Raw genomic sequence first — 19,914 nt, forward strand, 5'->3', positions numbered from 1 at the left:
ATAATAATAATTATAAGAGTAATAATAATCCGTAGTATACTCATATAGTATGTGTGTATTTAATATATGTAGTTTTTTTGTTTTTCTTGTTTTGCGTTTTTTTGTTTCCATACTTTTCATATTTGAAGTATATTTATATTAATTTTTAAATTAATAAATCTATGTGAATTTAATTTCTTTCGCTTGAAAAAAATTCTATATTTATTCAGTATGCTTTTGTATTTTTCTTTTTTTTATTCCCCATCGTTTTGCTTGCGGTTCAATCAAGGATGCATCATCTCATAACGGCTGTATGTCCTCAGATATTCGGTTGTATCTTCTTTGTTAGTCAACAAAATCGAATAAAGGTCCTGTCGGGCATATAGGTGTTTGTTTAGGTGTAGGTGTATGTGTGTGTATATGTGGTAAATATATATCTCGCAATTTGTTGTATCAAATAACTTAAACAAACATCTCCACGTATTCCTATTACGCATTTACTCATTATTTGCTTGCAGCTAAAACATTGAAAAATAGAAAAAAAGTAGTTTCATGCTTCACTTATATTATCATTTATTTCGTATTTTCATATTCATCATCGTATTTATCATCGATAAAGTATATCTTGCAATCGGGGTTTTTGTGTTTTTCTGTGTGGGATTATGCGTGGATTGCTCTTTAAACGGTTCTCTAAGCATTTATGTATATATCATCTCAAGCAACGTTTACGTGTTTTCGTTCTCCTCTAGAATTTTACAAAGCAATTGCATGACGACCACCACTTATCCACCCGGGTCCGGGTTTTCGGACTTCGATTTCACTCGTGCCCACTGGTGGTGCGATCCTGGATCAGGCAGGATGGGGTTTTGGGTTGATCAAGTGTTTTTACATATCTTCTTCGTTTGTTTAGTTTTCGCTCGCGTTCATCAGGGATCGAAATAAAAGTTTATGTATCTCATATATGCTATTCGCTAGTATATATTTTAGATAGGTATATATTTTATGTACGTCTATGAGCAGTGTCGGAAAAGCATCAAAGATGGCAAGCAAGCGCCGCTTCGTCGTCTCGTCTCGTCATCTTAATTATCTTCATCATCGTATCATATATCGTTTAGTTCTCGTAAATGGAATATTAAAACGTTACTCGACCATTAAGTTATTGATGTTTTACTTAGTTATTTAAGCAATTTCAATTTCTACTAACTACATTTTTCGGGTTATCGACCAAGGGTTTCATTCACTTCCGACCAGAAGAACACCAAGCTCTGCAGCAGCTCCGTCTCGGATGTTTCGTTCGGATTGTGGTTTTGGTATCTTTGAGTTTGGGAGTAGTTAATGGTATGTATACGTTGTAAAGTTGAATTAAGTAATTATCTGTCGATTGTGGTTTTTCGTTTCGTACTTTTTGCGATTCATAGCGTATGCATATGCGTTTTCATAGCTTTGTTCTAGTTTCCGGTTTCGTTAGCTTCTTGTTGTTTAGTGCGGTTTGGTTTTTTTCGGGGACAAAACAGGGGGATAGAGAATAGTGCGCGCCTAAAATTTACAGTTTCGACATTCATTTGTTGCCTTTATTAATGTTATTAAATATATATATATAGATGTATTTATGTATAAGTGTTGTAATAAAAGTTTGTGTGTACTTTAACTTTAGCTGGCGCTAAACATTTCACTTTAATGTTTCATTCATAAGACTGACTTCTATCTTAACGTAAATGTATTTGTGTATGTATGGGTGTGGGTGTGTGTGTTTGTTGTGTGCGGGGGAGGGGGTTAGTGCATGTATATGTTGTGTGTAAAGAAGATTAACTTTTCGTTTCGTTTTCCCTCTAGCTGAACACACAAAAAGCTACCACTAACTTCATGCTTCTTCAAAAATATCAATACATTTAAAAATAAATAATATATATCGGTCCCAGTTGCCTGGGCACCAGTTTCGAACATGTTTTCTTCTAGCATTTAGCTTTTTATCATTTTTGCATTTCTTTAGCGTTTTTATATGTTTCTGGTTAAATTTCATGTTTTGCCTGCGAAGTTAAATAATTACCCAAATTCAAAAGTTTTTAAATTGATAAACTAAAGAACAAAGCCATGTTGCAATTTTCCATCATGCTGTTAATTGGTATCCACAAAAGTTGGCAGGCGGCAGTTAGAAGATTTAGGATTGGGGAGAAGAAGCCGAGAATCCGAATAGAAAACGTAGAAATTCAACAAATATTATTTCGCTTTGCATTTTCAAATCAGTGAGATGCTAATGGTGTTACGGCTGCTACTGATGCTGACATTTCTGCTGGGTGCTGGTAATTTTTGTGTAGGAGTTCTCTCAGCCATAGCTGCTCGATTCAGGCATCGAAGAGATCCTCCTGCTGAGTTTCGCTGGCACATCAGTTGGACCAGTTGGTGGTATAGTTGGTCCAGGGCATCTGTATAATACGAAAAACATTGCGTTAGATCAACCTAATATCTACTGTTCAAAATAGCAAGTGTTAACTCACGTGTTTGTCGTGGTGATCCCACACCTCCATCTTGTCCGGCATGTGTGCGGAGATGTCAACCGCTCCAGGAGCGCCCACAAAATGCTGGTAGCCATAGGAGGGCATCAAGTTGACGTGCTGTTGCTGCTGCTGGCTCATATTTGGAGGTGCCTGCATGTTGTGGTAATCCATGGGCATCTGAATATATTTGGAATAGTAAATTGAATAAAGCTAATCTTGCAAAGCCATTTCATCAATTGTATCTTACATTCATTTGCTCATGCTGCTGCTGCTGCGGATAGGGTCCATTGTTGTAGGCCCTGTACTGCTGCTGCTGCGGCTGCTGCTTCAGCCAGTTGAGCGGTTGTTGCTGCTGCTGCGACTGCGGCGGAGGAGGAGGCTGCTGCAAGCCCGGAGGCTGAGCCTTTGGCTCATGTGCCCAGGGGGGCAACACACTGGCTAGAGCATCTTCCATGCTGAGTGTCGAGGCTCCCACGTTAAAGTTGTTGTACTTCCATGATGCGGCTCGCTCGGTACCAATGGGACGCGGCATCTTGCGAATGTCGTCGTGATTGGGCGACATTGCCGATGGTGAGCCCATGCCCGCCATTCCGCCGGCTCCATTCTCCAGGTGCAGCATGTCGCGGCCGCTGTAAGAAGGATACTCTAGAGCGCCGCCATACCAACGCTGTGTAGCTGCTCCGCCCGGCTGTCTGGCAACCGCTCCAGGTGGTTGTCTGCCTTGATTTCCTCCAAACATATTCGACTGCGTTCCACCCTGCGGCGGTGGCTGTGGTGGCTTGGTGTTGCCTTGCGGGTAGATGACACGCTGATTCAGACGCAGTAAGTTATTACCATCCACGATGTACGATGAGGCCGTGGGATCCATGGGATAGTTCAGCTGCTGCTGTTGTTGCTGCTGTGAGGCTCCCACCATCCGTTGCAAGTTTTGCAATGTCTGCAGATTCTGCAAATTCTGCTGCTGGCGATCGATCATCGCCGATGCGGCGGCAGCAGCTGCGGCCTGGGCAGCCACCGAATTGTTGCCGCTTACTGGGTTGGAACCAATAGCTCCGAATGTGGGCGGTACTCCAGCCTCCGGCGCAGAAATCGGCATGGGCACATGGCGCTGGATGGGAACTGTGGCCGTGGGCGGTTTAATAACGCCTGGTGAATGGGCCGGAGCCGTCTCACCCAATCCTTGCGTTCCATTGATGGAGGGCTGGCCCACTGCGGGATTTCCTCCCTCGTTGGCTGCCACCATTGGTGACCTGGCTGGCGCTGTTGCAGGCCCACCCGGTTGTCCACTGGTGATGATGTTGAGAGCCTGTTGGCTAGATTGCGGTTGCTGTTGCTGTTGCTGCTGGATCACATTACCCACTGGAGGCGAGGTTGAGTGATTCGACGAGGCCTTGGAACTGCCCACGGGCGAGCTGAGGATGTTGCGATTGTATCCTGGTGCCTTGGAAGCATCCGCTTGCGGCAGACCATCGCCCACAGCTCCAGCTCCACCGCCGATGCCTGGATCGCCCAACTTTCCCCACTGCGACTGCTGGTAGTCACTGAACAGGGAATATGCGCTAGACAACTTCGCTGCCAGCTGGGCACTGAAGCTATCGCTGGTGGTGTTTGCTGCACTGGCGGCCATCAGATCGTTCAGCAGGTTTGTGTTGATCACGAGATTTTGCTGGGACGTCTGTGGTTGCTGTTGCTGTGCTGGCTGCTGTGGCTGCTGCTGCTGAGGCGCTTGTTGTGGCTGCTGCTGCTGTTGTTGTTGCGGCTGCTGTTGTTGTGGCAGCTGTGGGCCAGGAACTGGTGCTGATTGGGGTAGTTGCTGTTGTTGCTGCTGCTGCTGCGGTTGCTGCTGTGGCTGGGCTTGGATGGGAGATCCAACTCGCTTACTGGGCGGTGCAATGGGAGCAATGGGTTTCACATTGCTGTTGGTGGTGGCTGCTGCTCCTGCTGCCGCGGCTGCATTCACAGCGGCCACATCCGCTACATTGAAGGTGCCAATTGGTCCAGCCAATATGTTGCTGTTGCTACTGTTGCCACTTACACTTCCGAGCTGGGCAACGTTGGAAGCCGCCGTTGCGGTCGACCCTCCTTGGCCAGCAACAGGCTTGCCCCGTCCAAATGGTGCCACCACGCCACTGCTGCGTCCACCGGCAGCGCTGATCACCGCAGATGTAGCACCACCCTCAGCCTTTTTGGGTGAGGACTGTGCAACAGCCGCTGCCTTTGCGAAGTTTTGTGCCCCCGGTGCCACAGTCGATGATTTACCCAACGTGGTACTGCTCTTCTGTGCGGCTGGCTGGGATTTAGAAGAGCTGTCTGCCTTGCTCTTGGTCACGCCATTTGAGGAGGCACCTCCAGTGCTGCGACCAGGCTGCTGTTGGCCGAGATAGCTGCTGCCACCCCTGCCGTTCCGGGAACCCGATCCACTGGAGGCCGACACCTTGGTGCTGCTGCCATTAGACTTGACCGATGCTGACGCTGATGACCGTCCACTTGGGGCCTTCACTGACTGCAGCTGCTGCTGCTGCTGCTTGTGCGCATTACTGTACGCAGCTCCCGCCGGTGTAGTAGAGCTGGCAGACGAGCTGGACGAAGTGGAGGTGGTGGAGGCAGCTGAAGAAAAGGTGTACGCATTAACACCGGCAGCGGTGCGATTATCCCACGTTCCAACAGACATTGGAGCGCTTGCCCCGCCACTGGACGCCTGCTTAATACTGCTGTTAATCCTGGGCAGCATTTGCAATATGTCCACATCGGGATCCTTTATCAGTGCCAAAATGAGCATATGTGCCTGTTTTGTAGCATCGGTTAAGCCCTTGATCGTGATGCAACGCTCCGATTGGTTCTTGCCCTGCTTCTCCACCTCGATGTGAGCACCAGTGGTGGCGCGAATCGCGTTAATGTTGCTTCCACCTCGTCCAATCACCCGGGAGATGGCATTCACGGGCACTTGCACCTTCTTGCAGGTCATCTCGGGTACCGAAGACGTTGCGGTAGTGGCGCTTGTGGCCAGAGAGCTAGAGCTGTTGCTGGAGCTGTTGCCTAGGTGATGGTGCGGATGGTGCTGCACGCTGGTGGCCGAACTGGTGGCTGTCACAGGCACAGGTGCTCCACTCGCTCCCACCGCTGTGGTCTGCTGGGCGCTGCTCTTGCGGACTACTTCCTTCCAACCATCGACTTCGGTGCGCTTCGCAGGATTCAAACTGGTGGCACTCGCGGCTTGTGACACTGGCTTTGCAACTTCCTTGCGGGTAGTAGTATTGGCGCTACTGGTGTTGGTAGCGGTGCTGCTGTTTATGTTGCTCGCAGACTCGCTGCTCTGCAGTTTGCTGGAGCTACTGGGTTGCTGCTTAGCTGGCAGTGCAACCTCCTTGGGCGCAAGGTTCTCCTTCTCACGCTTATTGCTGCTGCTGGACGAGCTGTTCTTCTCCTCCTTCTTCTTGAGAGAGGGTTCCTCCTTTTTCACATCGAGCTGCCGCTTGAGAGGGGCAGCCTGTTGCGCGGCAGGAGTTTGCTTTACAACTTCGACTGCAGGTTGCTTTTTCACACAGATGCCCTTGAGGACGGTGTTCGATGTGACGACTGGAGGAGTTGGTGTTGGAACTGGTTCCACCGTTACCAACACCTTGTTTTTCGGCTGCTTCTTGTTCTTCTTTCCCTGGTTGTTGTTGGATACGGAATTGGCTGCCGCCTCCGCAGCCTGAGCGGATTGACAGCCACCCAAGCGCACACCTTTGGTGTCACCGCTGGAGCACGAGCCCTGATCGATGCCAGAGTCTCCCTCCTCGCGGGCGGCGGCCGGCGCTGCCTCCTCGTCTTCATCGTCCTTGTCGGAATCATCATCTTTGTCACTGGCGTCATCGTCATCGCCTTGCATATCGTCTCCGCCAGCACCATTACCCTGTTGTTGACGGCGCTTCTCCTCTTTCTTCTCCATCTTCTTCTTCTTCTTGCGCTCACGACGACGGGCGGCGGCAGCTTTGCGACTCTCCTCGCGAGTCCGCTCCAGATCCAGCTCCTCCAATAGGATCGAAGCATTCTTATTGGCCTTGACGGCCTGGGCCTCTTTGGCGCTACGCAGGATCTTCATGCAGTCAAAGCACTTGTCTATCAGCTCCTTGTCACTTATGGTACCAATGAAGCGAATCATCTCCTGGTCAGAGGGAAACTGCGACACATACTGCACCATCCACTTCACAATCTTGGTGTGCCCCTTGCGGAAGGCAGCCATCAGGCAGGAAACGCGTCGATTATCCTGTGAGTCAATGTCTGCGTTGTGATCGTACAGGAGCTCCACCACACTGAGGTGGCCACCATGGGCAGCTAGCCAGAGTGGAGAGTTACCTTTCTTATTTTTCACCTCTACGCTGGCATTACGAGATAGAAGGAGCTCCACGAACTTTTGATGACCCTTGTCGGCGGCAATTGTTAAAGCAGTGTCCCTGGACGTCGGCACTGGAGCAGCATTCACGTCCGCACCCTTGTCCAGCAGAACACGACCGACCTCTATGTAGCCGCCTGAAGCGGCTTCCATAAGCGGTGTCAGACCCGTCTTAGCTCGATGCTCCACATTGGCGCGTCGGTCGAGCAGCAGACTTACGACCTCGTGTCTGCCCTGGAAGCAAGCCAAAGTCAGGGCTGTATTGCGATTCGTTTCGATCTGGGCATTTATGTCGGATCCTTGATCCAAAAGCAACTTAACGGCCGGCGTATGACCATTCATGGCGGCTAGCATAAGCGGTGAAATGCCCAACTTGCTGCCCGTTCGCGAGTTGATCTCTGCTCCGTGACTAAGCAACAGTTTAATGATGTTCACATAGCCCCCACTGGCTGCCAAGCTCAGTGGAGTGTAGTCAGATACATTGCGGTGCTCTTTGTTGGCGCCAACGCTAAGCAGAAGTTCCACCACCTCGTATCGGCCGCCCGAACAAGCCAGCGACAACGGAGTATCCTTGGTACGCTCTGATTGAGCCTCCAGCTCAGCGCTGTGCTTGAGCAGAATGTCTACGACTTTGTCGTGGCCAGCGGTGGCGGCTAGGATAAGCGGTGTGAATCCCTTCTTATCGCGGTGCTCGATGTTTGCTCCCCGATTGATCAGCAGTTCCACCAGTTCTTCATGACCGCCGGCACAAGCCAAGGTTAGCGCCGTATCGTGGTTGGATTCCGTCTCTGAATCTATCTCGATAGTCTTGTCCACACTCACGGTGGTCGCAACGGCTAGCTGGTTCTGCAGTTGGGCTTGTTGCTGGGCTGTTGCGACCTGCGGCTGTTGATGCTGGTTGGTGTTCACTGCGAGGAAAATTAAGTTTATTTAATTAAATTTTATGAAATAAAACATATGAATTTGGGCATATAAGATTCTAATTACGAACGGCAAAAAACCCACCTTGACTGCCGGCTGGTGTCTGGCGCACCACGCAACGACGATCCTTGCGCGACTGCTTGTCAATGGCCTTTTTGGCAATGCCGCCGGGCATCGACTTGGTGGCGCTCACACCGCTGCTGGGCGTGGGAGTAGGCGTGCCCATCGGCCAAATGGAGAGCTCGTTTTGTTGCATTTGCTGTTGCTGGGAGGCCTGAAGAGCGAATTGTGTATATCCAACAGCAGGCTGCGGCACTACAACAGAAGCAGGATGCGTCTGCGTGGCCACCTAGAAAATTATGTTTAGCGCATAAGACATCACTGGATTCTTTTTCGTTTAATTAACATACCTGATGCTGGACACAGGTGGGTGGACACGGCGGCGGATGCAGGTTAAAGTGCTTTTGCTTAAGAGGAAGTGCCTGAACACCCACAACAGGAGCTCCTGCCGGCATCTGGCCGCTTCGCTGAAGCAACAGCTCTTGAGCCACCTGCTCTAACTCACTCTGGGTGGGCGGACGCTGACCGCCAGTTCGATGCTGAAATAGATGCGCCTGCTCAGCGTGTAACTGCTGCTGTTGCTGTTCGGTAAGGGGCTCTCCAACGGCCTGTTGCTGCTGCGCCTGATGCTGAGTCATGTTTGGTGGCAACTGGAAGAGCAACTGTACTGGCGGAGCATTCTTGTCGCCGCTCTCCACGTTGTAAACGAAGTTGGTTGCAGGCTGCTGCTGATGCTGGGCAGCCACAGCTTTAATGATGCGCGCGTTGGAGTACTGCTGAAGCTGCTGCTTCAGTTCTGGATCGTTTTCCAGGGCAAGCTGTTGGTGTTGCTGAAAATCGGCTGCATTGGGCAAAGCTTGGTGGTGAAGCTGCTGCTGCTGTTCATCCGTAAAGGGCAGTAAGGAGAGGTGAGGAGAAGGTGTTTGCTGGTGTTGCTAAAAAGAAAAGTAAATTGTGTTCTAACAATCTGAATTCTGCAGCAAGGAAAAATGTAACCAACCTGCAGGTGCATTTCCTCAGCATCGAGTAGTCGCTGCTCCAGTTGGATGTTTTGTTGCATGGGATAGTCGAGGAGGACAAGATTTGCCTGTCGCTGGGCATCCTGCGGAACATCGCCTGGGTTAATGAGACCCGGCGACCTAACGACGCCCACCAACTGCTCCTGACCAGTCCACTTGGCGGTAGATTGCGCCCAATTGCCAGCAAATCGACCCTTGCACATCTGATTGAGGCTAAACTCGGCCAGCTCGGGATAGTTCAGGCTACTTGCCAATTCCTAAAACGAAGAGGTAATACATGGTTATTATATGCAACTAATGCTTAACACAAGAAATCAATTAACTTGCCTGGAATATGTCCTCCATTTCGCCATCATTGGCAAAGTGCTCCAAACCCGAATACAGCTCACTTGCGCTAGCACTGCCATCATCTTCTGCAAACAGGGATTGTGGTAATCAAATTAGAACCTTAATATCACAAATATCTGTTGGTGATCTTACCGCACTGCTGGTCTCCCTCTCCATGCTGCTGCTTCTGGTGGACTGCAGCCGCTTTGGCGTGCGCAGCTGCCGCGGAGGCTGCTGCCAACTGCTGCTGGAGTACGCTGTTCAGAGCTGCGTTGCTGCTGGCCGCTGCTTTGAGATTGCTTATTTGGGGCAGGACATGAACCAGCTCCGAGTTGGTAAGCTCTGGCGGGAAGTCGCACAGTGTCTGCGAGGTCAGGATTAGGTTCTCTAACCGAGTGGCCATTTTGCGCTGTTTCAATGGCAGCGAACTGGCACCGCTTTTGGAATTGTTATTATTGTTGCCAGTTCCTTGGTCGCTGTCAGGCTCGTCCAAGAAGAACTCGTCATCGTCCGCATCATCCTCTTCATCCTCGCCATCTCCACCACCTTCGTCCTCGTCGATGTAGTCTACCTCACCATCGTTGTCCACCTCCGCATCTTCGTCATCATAGTTCAGCTTATCGATCTCGCCGCTGTTCGTATCCTGCTCTTCATCGTCATCATCCTCCTCCTCGTCATCCTCCTCTTCCTCCACAATTATGCCATCTTCCCTCAGAGCGGCTGCCAATTCAATTGGCTCTGGCGGCAGGGTGTTTTCCTCGCCATCTGCCCCAGCACCACCCTCTGCATCATCCTCGCATTCGCTCTCAAGTCCCGAACTAATCTCATCCTGATCCTTGTTAACCGCAGCCACTGCAGCAGCTGCTGCTGCGGCCGAGCAGAGCGTGGCCAAGTTCTTCATCTCGGCGCGAGGCTCCGATCCGAGACGATCTGCTTCGGTCGGTGAGGACATGGTAGTCTCCTCCATTTCTGGCGGAGTCTCAGTGGGCGACTTTGGCTGATCACCGAAGAAATTGTGCACACCCACCATATGCCAGCCGTCCTTGAAGAAGTTCAACTGGGGTGTTTTAAGAGCCAGGTCTTTTCTGGCCCTTGACCCATTTACCGCCGTCTCCAACATGCCACGGAAATCCTCCATGGCCGTCTTGCGCTGCAGAGCTACATCCATGGACTGCTGTTGCAGCTGCTGATCGACATAGTTGCCGCTGCCAGTGGGCGAGGGTAGTGGAGAAGCCGGAGAAATAGAGTAGGCCATGTTCGCGGATGATGCCGCTGCTGCGGCTGCAGCCGCTGCATTGTCCAGTCCAGCAACGCGCTGGTGATGAAGTTGAAGTTGCTGCTGAAGCTGGAGATGTGGATGCTGCAAGTGCTGCAAATGCTGCATATAGAAAGGAGTTATGTTATTTGGATGAATAAAATAGGCTAATGCTAGCAAAATGTACCAGGTTGTTGTAGATGGAGACCATTGGGTTCTGCTGCAAATTCGGCAACACTTGCTGAGCGTGCTGGGCAGCCGCTGCTGCTGCCGCCGCCGCCGCTGCTGCAGCTGCTGCTGCTGCCGCCGCTTGCTTCCGGTTGTTCTTGTTGGTGGCCTTCACCTTGGGCCTGTCGCTGATAGCAGTGCTCTGCAGTACTTCCGAGGAATGGGTTATTGCTCCGCTGGAGTTTCGCTGTAAGTAACATGGCAGTTGGTATAGAGATTGTTCTACAAAAAGGGCAATTGGACTTACCGCTGGGATCTGGGCGCAGGCACTATTGTCCAGTGCTGTCGGTACGGGCTGATTGTTGTCGGCTCCTGATTGTAAAGATGAATACAAAGAATAAAATATCAATTAAATAAACATTATGCTGCGTTTTAGCTTACCTTTAAGGGCTAGCTCGTTTGGGTCGCTGCTGCTGCTCTCCGGCGGCAGTTCACCCTTCTTCAGCTCCGGCATAAAGCCGCGTCGGCGCTGCAAGCGTGGATCCTCTCCAGCACATGCAAACTGTGGGGTCTTCCCATCCTCACCCAAAGGCTGCGTGCGCACCTGCTCACCATGCTGTTGCTGTTCCAGCGGGCAGTCTATAAACTCCACTACTTCGCCGGTTTTCAACGCCCGATGACGGTTGGGTAGCATGGCCTTCAACTTGGGCTGACCTGGCTGAAGTTGCTGCTGCTGTTGCATTACAGGCTGCTGGCAAACGGTGTGAAAGAGTACAGGTGGTGCGGGCGGTGCCTTTTGCGGCGGCTGCAGAGAATTAATGTGCTCCATGTCCAGGTCGAAGTGCTTACATGGCACTAACTGGTGGTGCTGGCCGGCTGCAGGTGGCTGCTGTTGTTGTTGCTGCTGCTGCTGCTGCTGCTGATCAAAACCCGGCTGCAAATGGAACAATCTCGACTTGGCAATAAGGCCCTCCTGCTGCTGAGCGCCAAGAGTAGTCAGGTCGATTCCTCCGACTTCTCCATACTCCTCCATACCAGTCTCACTCCCCGTGGTGCTGGTTCCGGCCCCCGCACTCATTCCCGCCGTAGCCGTAAGCTGCAGTTCACCGGCATCCAAAAAGTCACCAGTTCCCATTGCCACAATGTTGGAGGATCCGTTGCCGGCACTGCTGAACTGTTGCTGGTGGAAATGTTGCTGGTTGGTTGCACGTGCCGCCTCGGACAACTCATGCAATCCAGGGGGAGCGTTCAGCTGCTGCAACTGATGCTGAAGCTGTTGCTTCATGATCTTTTGACGCATCTGATTTTGACCAGGCTGGGTGGTGGTGGTTGGTGCTGCCTGGTTAACATTCGCAGCCGCTGCCAGTTCCGTAGGCGAAATGTTCGGGTAACGGAAAAGCAGCTCGACCACACGAGTGTGTCCACCCTTGGAGGCTTCGATTAACATGGTGCTGTTGTCCTTCAGCTTGTGGAACGGGTCGGCGTTGTTTTTCAATAGCAGCTCCACCACAGACTGATGACCCCCGGCACAGGCTAACGACAGGGCAGTGTGGTCATTACTGGTGGTCTGTTTGTTGACATTGGCGCCCTTTTGAATGAGGAACTTGACGGTGCACAGGTGTCCGGCACGGCAGGCTTTCATTAGTGGCGTTCGCCCGCCCTCGGACTCGTGCTCCAGTTCAGCTCCATACGATAGGAGTACACCGGCCGCATCCGTGTGTCCGTTCTCGCAGGCATGCGTCAAGGCAGTATCGCCCGTCTGGGTCTCTGCATGAACATTGGCCTTCTTCTTCAGCAGGAAGCTTACCAGATCGGTGTGTCCCTCTTGCGAGGCTTCCATGAGCGGTGTGGAGGCACCAAGCTCAAGATTAGCTCCCTCCTTGATCAGGAATGCGGCCACCTCCATGAAGCCACCGCAGCAAGCCAGCGTCAAAGCTGTCTCCTGGGTCTCCTCGGTGGTGGCATTAATGTTTGCACCCTTGCTGAGCAAAAGGGCCACCATCTCTTCGTGTCCCTCGCGAGCGGCCTCCATGAGCGGTGTGTAGCCCTCGTCGTTCACCTCCTCGATGTTGGCACCTCTCTCTATCAAGAGTGTAGCCAACTCCACGTGACCGCCACAGGCGGCCAACGTTAGCGGTGACTCGAAAGAATCCGTGGGCATGTTCACCTGGGCACCGGAGTCCAGCAGCAGGCGAGCCACCTCCACATGACCGTCCATTGAAGCCTCCATTAGGGCAGTGTGCATTTCGTCGGTTTTGTGCTCCTGATCTGCACCTGCCTGGAGCAGGAATCGCACCATGTCCAGGTGACCCTTGTAGCAGGCTAGTGTGAGGGCGCTCTCCTTGAACTCATTTGAGTGGGTGTTGATGCCGGCTCCATGTTCAAGCAGCACCTAAATGGTTACAAGGATAACAAGCAATTAGCTAAGCAAAAGTTAAAAACCAATACACTACTGCCGAATCCATCAGATAAGATCAAACTAAATCACAGAGCTTGGCATCTTCCCTACACCAATCAGTAACGCGATTCAGGTCGCAGGTGTGCCAACACTCTCAAATCTCGGATTATAATCATTTGTATTGTATTGTATGTATATTGATTGCACGGTATATACTGGTATCACTTACCTTGGCTACTTCCACATGGCCGGCGGAAGCCGCTTCCATCAAGGGCGTGTGTCCGTTCTCGTTCTGCTCCTCGACGTTGGCGCCGTGCTTGAGCAGCACCTTCACCACGTCCACCTGACCACCGGCGCAGGCAAACATGAGCGGGGTGTTGCCGGTGGCGCAGTGGGCGTTTACATCGGCGTTGTGGTTGAGCAGCAGTTTGACGATGTCCAGATGGCCGGCGGATGCAGCTTCCATTAGGGGCGTCGAGTCCTTTTGCCCTTTGTCCTCCACCTGGGCGGCAGACATGGCCAGCAGAACCTACGACAGACGAAGATTAGATTAGTGATATTCGGTCTAGAATTATCTTGCGGAATTGTTTTGTTTGCTGCTAACTAATTCGGGCCTATTTATCGATAAACCAGCTGAGCGGGCAAGCGTTCAGTGGCGGCGTTGCCACGTCGACGAATAGCCCGTGAAATTAGTTGGCACGTGAAAAAAACAAGGTGTATTTTTTTTTTAACTAGTTTTGACCAGAATCTAGTTAAATGGCAAAAAGTTTTTGAGAGATTGTAATGCAACATACCTGAGCCAATTCGTAGTAACCCGCAGAGCAGGCCATCGAGAGCAGGGACTCGCCATCATCCGTGGAGGCGGCGGCATCGTTCAGGTTCACGTTGCCCTTGCAGAGCAGTCGCTTCACCGTATTGACATCGTTATCCGTGCAGGCGGCCACAAGGGATCTGGAGAAACCACTGCTGCAGCAAAATAGGGGATAGATTGCGAGTAAATATACAATGCATTCCCGGGAACAAAACAGACGCCAACACTCACTTCTTATCGCGGGGACTGTTGGCGCAGCGCATCTTCGTTAGCGCCTGCTTGGTCTCGTCGATGGCGTGGGTGGCGTGGCGCAGGACAGGGGCCTTCTCGTTGGCCGCGGCCTCGAGTAGGGCGGAGATGTTGCTGGAACGCTTGTTGTTGGCATCCAGCAGGAAGGAACTCACTTCGGGCGCGTCCTCTTCCTCGTCCTCATCGTCGATCTCCTCGTCGTCCGCATCGTTGTCCTGTAGCACATCTGGTGATTGGGATAGGCAAGAAATTACTATAACGTAAAGCAAGCCAAAGAACTTAATACACTTACCTATCTCCTCTTCGTCCTCCTCCTCGTCGCCTTCGGATTCATCAGATTCCTCCGACTCCTCCTCCGTTTCGTCCTCATCCTCGCGCACCTCGCCCTCATGTGGACAGCTATCCGGATCCGACTCGGGAATATCGTCCTGTAAGGGAGAATAATACATTTTGATTCGTTAGATTCTGGCTGCTGTCAAGTCGAACTGATTTCTACTAACAAACTCGAAACTTTTACTGGGGGTGAGTAGAGTAGTAAAAAGTTGCCTACGAATAAATACGAGTAAATTTAGCTGGAAGTTACAAATTAGAGAAGCTATTTAATAGTTGATCAGTAGAGCCCATTCTTGTTGTCTAAGGCCAGCAACAAAGTGGTGTGGTTTAGGTGTGGTTTTAATCATGTGTGCGAGGAGGAAGCGGAGTAATTGGGTTATAGAACGATCAATTATTTTGCATAAATTAATGGTTTAGTAAAACTGGTGGTTTTGAAGATTGAGGTACTTTCGTTTGCCTTCAGTTAATGGATTATGTTGGGTTTCTTTTTTGTTTTAATTTTTGGGATGCGGATCGGGAAACGGGTAACGGGTTTATAACGCGAAACTGAAACTTACCAGGAGATCTGGCCTTAAACACAAGAATGCCAATAGGATCTACAAATAAAGAGAAACGAAAGAAACGTGTACATAAATAATAAAAATTAACGCAAGCAGAGAGAGTAGAGTTGAAGATTTTAAGGACTAGTTGAACTACATCTATTGTAGAGGTTACAGCGATTTTACATGGACGAATGAATGCAGCAGATAGTCCACGCTGTATCGGAATCTTCGTATCATTGCTTTGGTCAAGTTTTTCAAAAACGTGCTAGAAGTTGAGCGGTAAACCATTGCTGCCTTGTCCATTTGTTCTTCTCATATGCGTTGGAATTCGTTTACAACGGAAATTTAAAGATATATACTTTTTTTTTAAAACTAATTCAACATTGACAAACTTCAAATATGACAAGGACTACATGGCGAGCATGAAAAGTTTTTGAATATTCCTACAAAACAAATGATGTTTTAACAGAGTTGCCAATGCGGCGAAAAAGCGCAGGCAGGGCAGGTTGGCCAAAAATGTAATTATCGATAACAGAGTAGAACGAGGAGAAGACGTAGAGTGAAAACTAGCAAGAAACAGGACAATCCATTAAATGCCTAGTTACTTCTACTTACATTGGTTTCCCAAATGTTCGCCGAGATATATAATGGGAAAACCTTTTTTGACCCTGATTTTTACCACATTATCAAGTTGTTTTATTGGGAAATTTGAAGAGCCGCATGAGTCAGAGTGCAGTTCGCACATCGATTTAAATATGGCACGCACACACTCTCAACCTCTGCATAAATGTGTGTGTGTGTGTGTGTGCTCACGCCCACGCCTTAAATAATTGAACCAAAAATTAAAATAGGGGAAAAGACATTGCTGAAAAATATTGCCGAAATACATTTTCAACACGAGGCCAAGTGCTGTCTGCTTAACCTTTGATGAATGAACAGAGGAACAAAAAGAACATAACCAAGCTGAGGAGCAGTGAGAAACGGCAGCGGAAAGAAAAGAAAAGCAAAGAGAACCTACAACAAAAATTCATCATGAACGAGTTCAACAGCAGCCGTTCGTTTGTTCTCGTTGCTGCGCATTGGTATGCGTGTTGGACCGTGTGTGTGTGTTCGTAAATTTGTGAAAAAGAAAATCAACCATAAAATTTTTGCACGCTACCGCAGAAAATAATCAGCAAATTGTCTCTCTTTCTTGACCAAAAAAGTAAGAAACCCAAAGTTCATTACACTCAAAGTGCGTTATGATTATTATGGCTCTTATTTATTATTGTTTTTTTTAAGTGTTTCACATACGTTTCACTGCTGCAACAACAAAAACAACAGCAGCTAAAAAGAAGCAGATGCCGCGCTGGCGTTGCCAGATCGCTAACGGACATCTTTGTCACGCTGCCCAAAAGAGAATTCGCGAAAGCAGTCGAACAAAAATTATGTACATGTGTAAGCAGCGAGGAAATTAAACTACAAATTTGCGTGGGAGAGGCGGGGGGTCAATTGCAAGATCCCACCGATGCAATGACCTTTGATTTTAATTGAGTAGTTGCAGCATAAAAGCTTTTACGTTTATTTTTCGTCTTTCAGCTTGCATTTAGCATTTCGCAAATGTGCTTGTGTGCTAGACAAAGAAATACATAGGCATTTACGCATACTATGGCAAGCCAGCGAGCAGTCGAACAGCTGATAAATCATCATTCACCCACACTAACAAGCGAATAGGGCTAGCACACACACACACACACGTGTACACTCAAACAACAGCCTTCCGGTGTGTATGAGAGAAAGAGAGCGCTGCTGCCCTCACGCTGCAACAACAATTGCGTGTAGCACAAATATGTGCGATCAATGCGATTCGAGGTATTTCCCCACGTAAAAGCGAATATAATGCGAATCTGTAGAGCGGCCAGCGTGTATTTACTTTGAATTATAAATACTTGTTCAGCTACGATAATAAAGCACTCGATTATTCTGATAAGCTGTGCCATCTGTCTTAGCCGCACTATCTATTGCTGCACTATCTATCAAGATCTGTTTACTTTTATTTTCTATAACATGTGATTGTAGAAGAATAAGATTTCTGCAATTGCAATGCTGCTTACCACTATCCTCATTTCTAGACTAATTGATTTTTGGAAAGGAATAAATCTAGTTTTATCCACTGAGTTCATTGTACTCTCCTGTAACTCTAAGCAACAAAAGATGGTTCCGAGTAATAGATGGGCTTATAGAGATGAGTTAAGTATGTGTTTATGACTAAGGCCGAGCAATAACTAGTTCTACTTCTAGAGGCTTCGAGTTACAAACTTGAGAAGAGTTCCAAATTGCAGTTGAGTACAATACTCTTCAAGAGGAATTAAAGCTGGAAGTTGGACTAGTAGAACACTACGTAATGGCTTAAATGCAGGCGCGATGACACCTGGCCCACTTACCTCTGAAACGGACTCCTCCTCCGATTCGGAAAGGTCTGTGGTGACGGGCTGGGGATAGAACTCGGTGTCGGTGTCCGTATCCGGCGTGATGATGTTCTGCAGCGCCGAGGAAATGGCGTTCACGATGCCCGCCGACGAGGATAACGAGGAGGCGGTTGACGACATGGACGAGGTGGCGGAGCGATTGGAGGCGGAGGCCGAGGCAGCGGCAGCCGCATCCTTTAGCTTTTGCTTAAGCAGGACAGCGGCATTGGCCACATCTACGGCGGGATTTAGGGCCATTCTGGCCCCGCCTCCCGCTCCACCAGATGATGATCCTCCTGCACCTGATCCACCGGTAGCAGCGCCAGCGTTGCTATCGGCGGCAGCTGCGGCGGCGCCCATCAGCAAAGTGGTTGCGGCGAATTTCAAATGCGCCGAATCCTTGCTGGTCAAGTTGGGGGTATTACCGGAAACGGGCTGCTGCTGCTGTTGTTGTTGTTGTTGCTGCTGCTGCAGGGCCACCTGTCGCTTCAGGGCGGCCACTGCTGCTCGGGTCTTCTTCGAGGACGAGGAGCTACTACTGGGGGCAGGAGCAGTTGCGGTTGCTGCTGTTGCCGCAGCAGTTGCAGTTGCATTTGCAGGAGCGTTGGTTGCAGGCAGTGCTGGGCTGGGCGCCGAGGCCACGGCGGAACGGAACTTGGCGGCACTTCCAGCTCCGGTATTGGCTACCGATGCAGGATTGGCTATTACCGTGGTGCCACTACCGGCACCGCCACCGCTGCCACTCCCACTCGCACCGCCTCCGCTGCTGCTGTTCGTTGTTGTTGTGGTGGTTGTGCTGCTGGTGGCCGTGGGCGGTGTGGGCGTGGCCGAGGCATGACTGCTACTGGTTCCAGACATCTTGGCAGTGTTATTGGTGTTGTTGTTGTTGTTAACTTTCAATCGACTATTGCTGGGTAATGGTGTTGGTGTGTTGGTTAAAACGCCTGATGACTCCGTCGTCAGTGGCTCATTCTTGGCCGACAGGATCTTCCGCCCGCTGTTCTTCAGACTATCATTCGCCAGCAGAGCGGCGGCTATCGATTGTCTGGCGGCAGCGATACGGGGTAAATTATGATTCAACTGTCTGTTGGGCTTTTGATTGTTGGTGGTGGTGTTGTTGTTGTTATTATTATTATTGGAGCCAGAGCCAAAGCCTGCGTTATTCTTGCTGGTTGCTGGTGCTTTCGGTTGATTGGTTGTGGTTTGTTGGTTAAAATACGCCGTGGAGCGCACATTCAAGTCATCGCATTCATGGTTTTTCGCATCATTATTCATTTTACTCTCTCGCTGGAGGTTCTGTGTTGTTGGGGTTATTCTTTTTGATTTACTTTCAATTCGCGCGTCCTTTCGGTCATCAAAAGAGGTAAAGGTATAGAAATTAAAATTTGTTTTGTTTGGGTAAACAGAGAGGTCAGGTCCCAAGTAAATGTCACTCTAAGTGAATTTAACAACTTTGTTGATGTGTTTTTCAAGGGAGGGGGCACGTCGGCGGCGGCGGCACAAAAACACATCAACAAAAATAGGTTCTTCGGTTATATTGATTTTTGGATATTGTGAGGAATCGGTTTATATATATGCGATGGGCAAAAGAAACTAACACACACATTCGCACACACACACAAACACACACGCACGCACATCAGCCAGCGGGGTGGCAACGCTGCGCATTCTTTCACTTTGCCTTTGCACACTCGTTCGTCGTACATCGTTCGTTCGCATTTAATTCTCCCATTCCATTCCATTTCCCCTGTCCACTGATTCACATTTTTACACCGAAAATGGTTCAGGTGTAAAGCGAAACAAAAAAATCACACTAAATCACTCAATTTCCCTACGTTTCGTATCGCCAATTTCGTTTATTCACGGATACAAGACCAATCGATGCGCAATTAGGACTCGGGGCAACGTGCTTCACTATTTATATAATCGTAGAGGGGAGACGCCGCCGAAACGACCAATCAAAGGTTGCACTTTGCAAGTTTACAAACATTCTAAAACTTGCAATTGCAGTACTTTATTTATAAAACTTTTCGCAGCAGTTTCGACTTCGCCCGAACGAACGAAGAAAAAATCACTTTTCGACTTTGGCGTATGCGTTTCTCGCTTGGTCGATAGCCTCATCTCTCTCCCGCACACGCGATGCCCCGACGCGGCCAGTCGGACCGCTATTACCGTCTCGCTCACACGCGCAGACGAAGGCAGAAAATAGCTGAGCGACTGAGGGAAAATTTTTTTTGCCACTATTCCGATGTCGATTTTCACCAATTAACTGACGTTTGCAGTACAAAAAACTAGCACAATGCATGCCCCACACGATCGCCAACAATTTGGTGATATTTGCGCGTATTACCGTTTAAAATTTCTAGCAAATTAATCAATTTTTCAGCAGTGTTAAATTCTCTGTCTATCGTCAGAGTTTCGGATCGCCATATTATTCCCGGATATTGAAAGAAAAGGTAGGACCGTACTGTGTCTTGCGATATGAACTCACATCGATATTTCTCCCTTCCCTTTTGTTTCCGGCAAGGAGGTATT

At 49.5% G+C, this 19,914-nt stretch overlaps 1 protein-coding gene across 8 annotated transcripts; it reads right to left on the minus strand.

Moving 5' to 3' along the window:
• Positions 1-535: 535 nt before the first annotated feature.
• LOC6538752 (ankyrin repeat and KH domain-containing protein mask) lies at positions 536-19,857 on the minus strand. 8 transcript variants are annotated; one of them, XM_015193527.2, is made up of 18 exons: positions 19,730-19,857; positions 17,356-18,723; positions 14,948-14,986; positions 14,350-14,485; positions 14,040-14,283; positions 13,792-13,960; positions 13,227-13,526; positions 11,041-12,991; positions 10,907-10,971; positions 10,619-10,846; positions 9,330-10,554; positions 9,177-9,262; positions 8,831-9,106; positions 8,181-8,765; positions 7,855-8,119; positions 2,722-7,757; positions 2,475-2,651; positions 536-2,402 (listed from the first exon to the last, which is right to left on the minus strand). In XM_015193527.2, exons 2-18 carry the CDS (start codon positions 18,652-18,654, stop codon positions 2,364-2,366), a joined length of 12,120 nt encoding a protein of 4,039 aa, XP_015049013.1. In that variant the 5' UTR covers positions 18,655-18,723; positions 19,730-19,857; the 3' UTR covers positions 536-2,363. The 8 variants fall into 8 exon arrangements, with proteins under 8 accessions (XP_015049013.1, XP_015049014.1, XP_002099266.1 ...); XM_015193528.2 differs by having other exon boundaries at positions 13,792-13,963; XM_002099230.3 differs by lacking the exon at positions 14,948-14,986 and having other exon boundaries at positions 13,792-13,963.
• Between the last annotated feature and the right edge of the window lie 57 nt (positions 19,858-19,914).

This window comes from Drosophila yakuba, chromosome 3R (genome assembly GCF_016746365.2).
Source record: "Drosophila yakuba strain Tai18E2 chromosome 3R, Prin_Dyak_Tai18E2_2.1, whole genome shotgun sequence".
Lineage (NCBI taxonomy): Eukaryota > Metazoa > Arthropoda > Insecta > Diptera > Drosophilidae > Drosophila > Drosophila yakuba.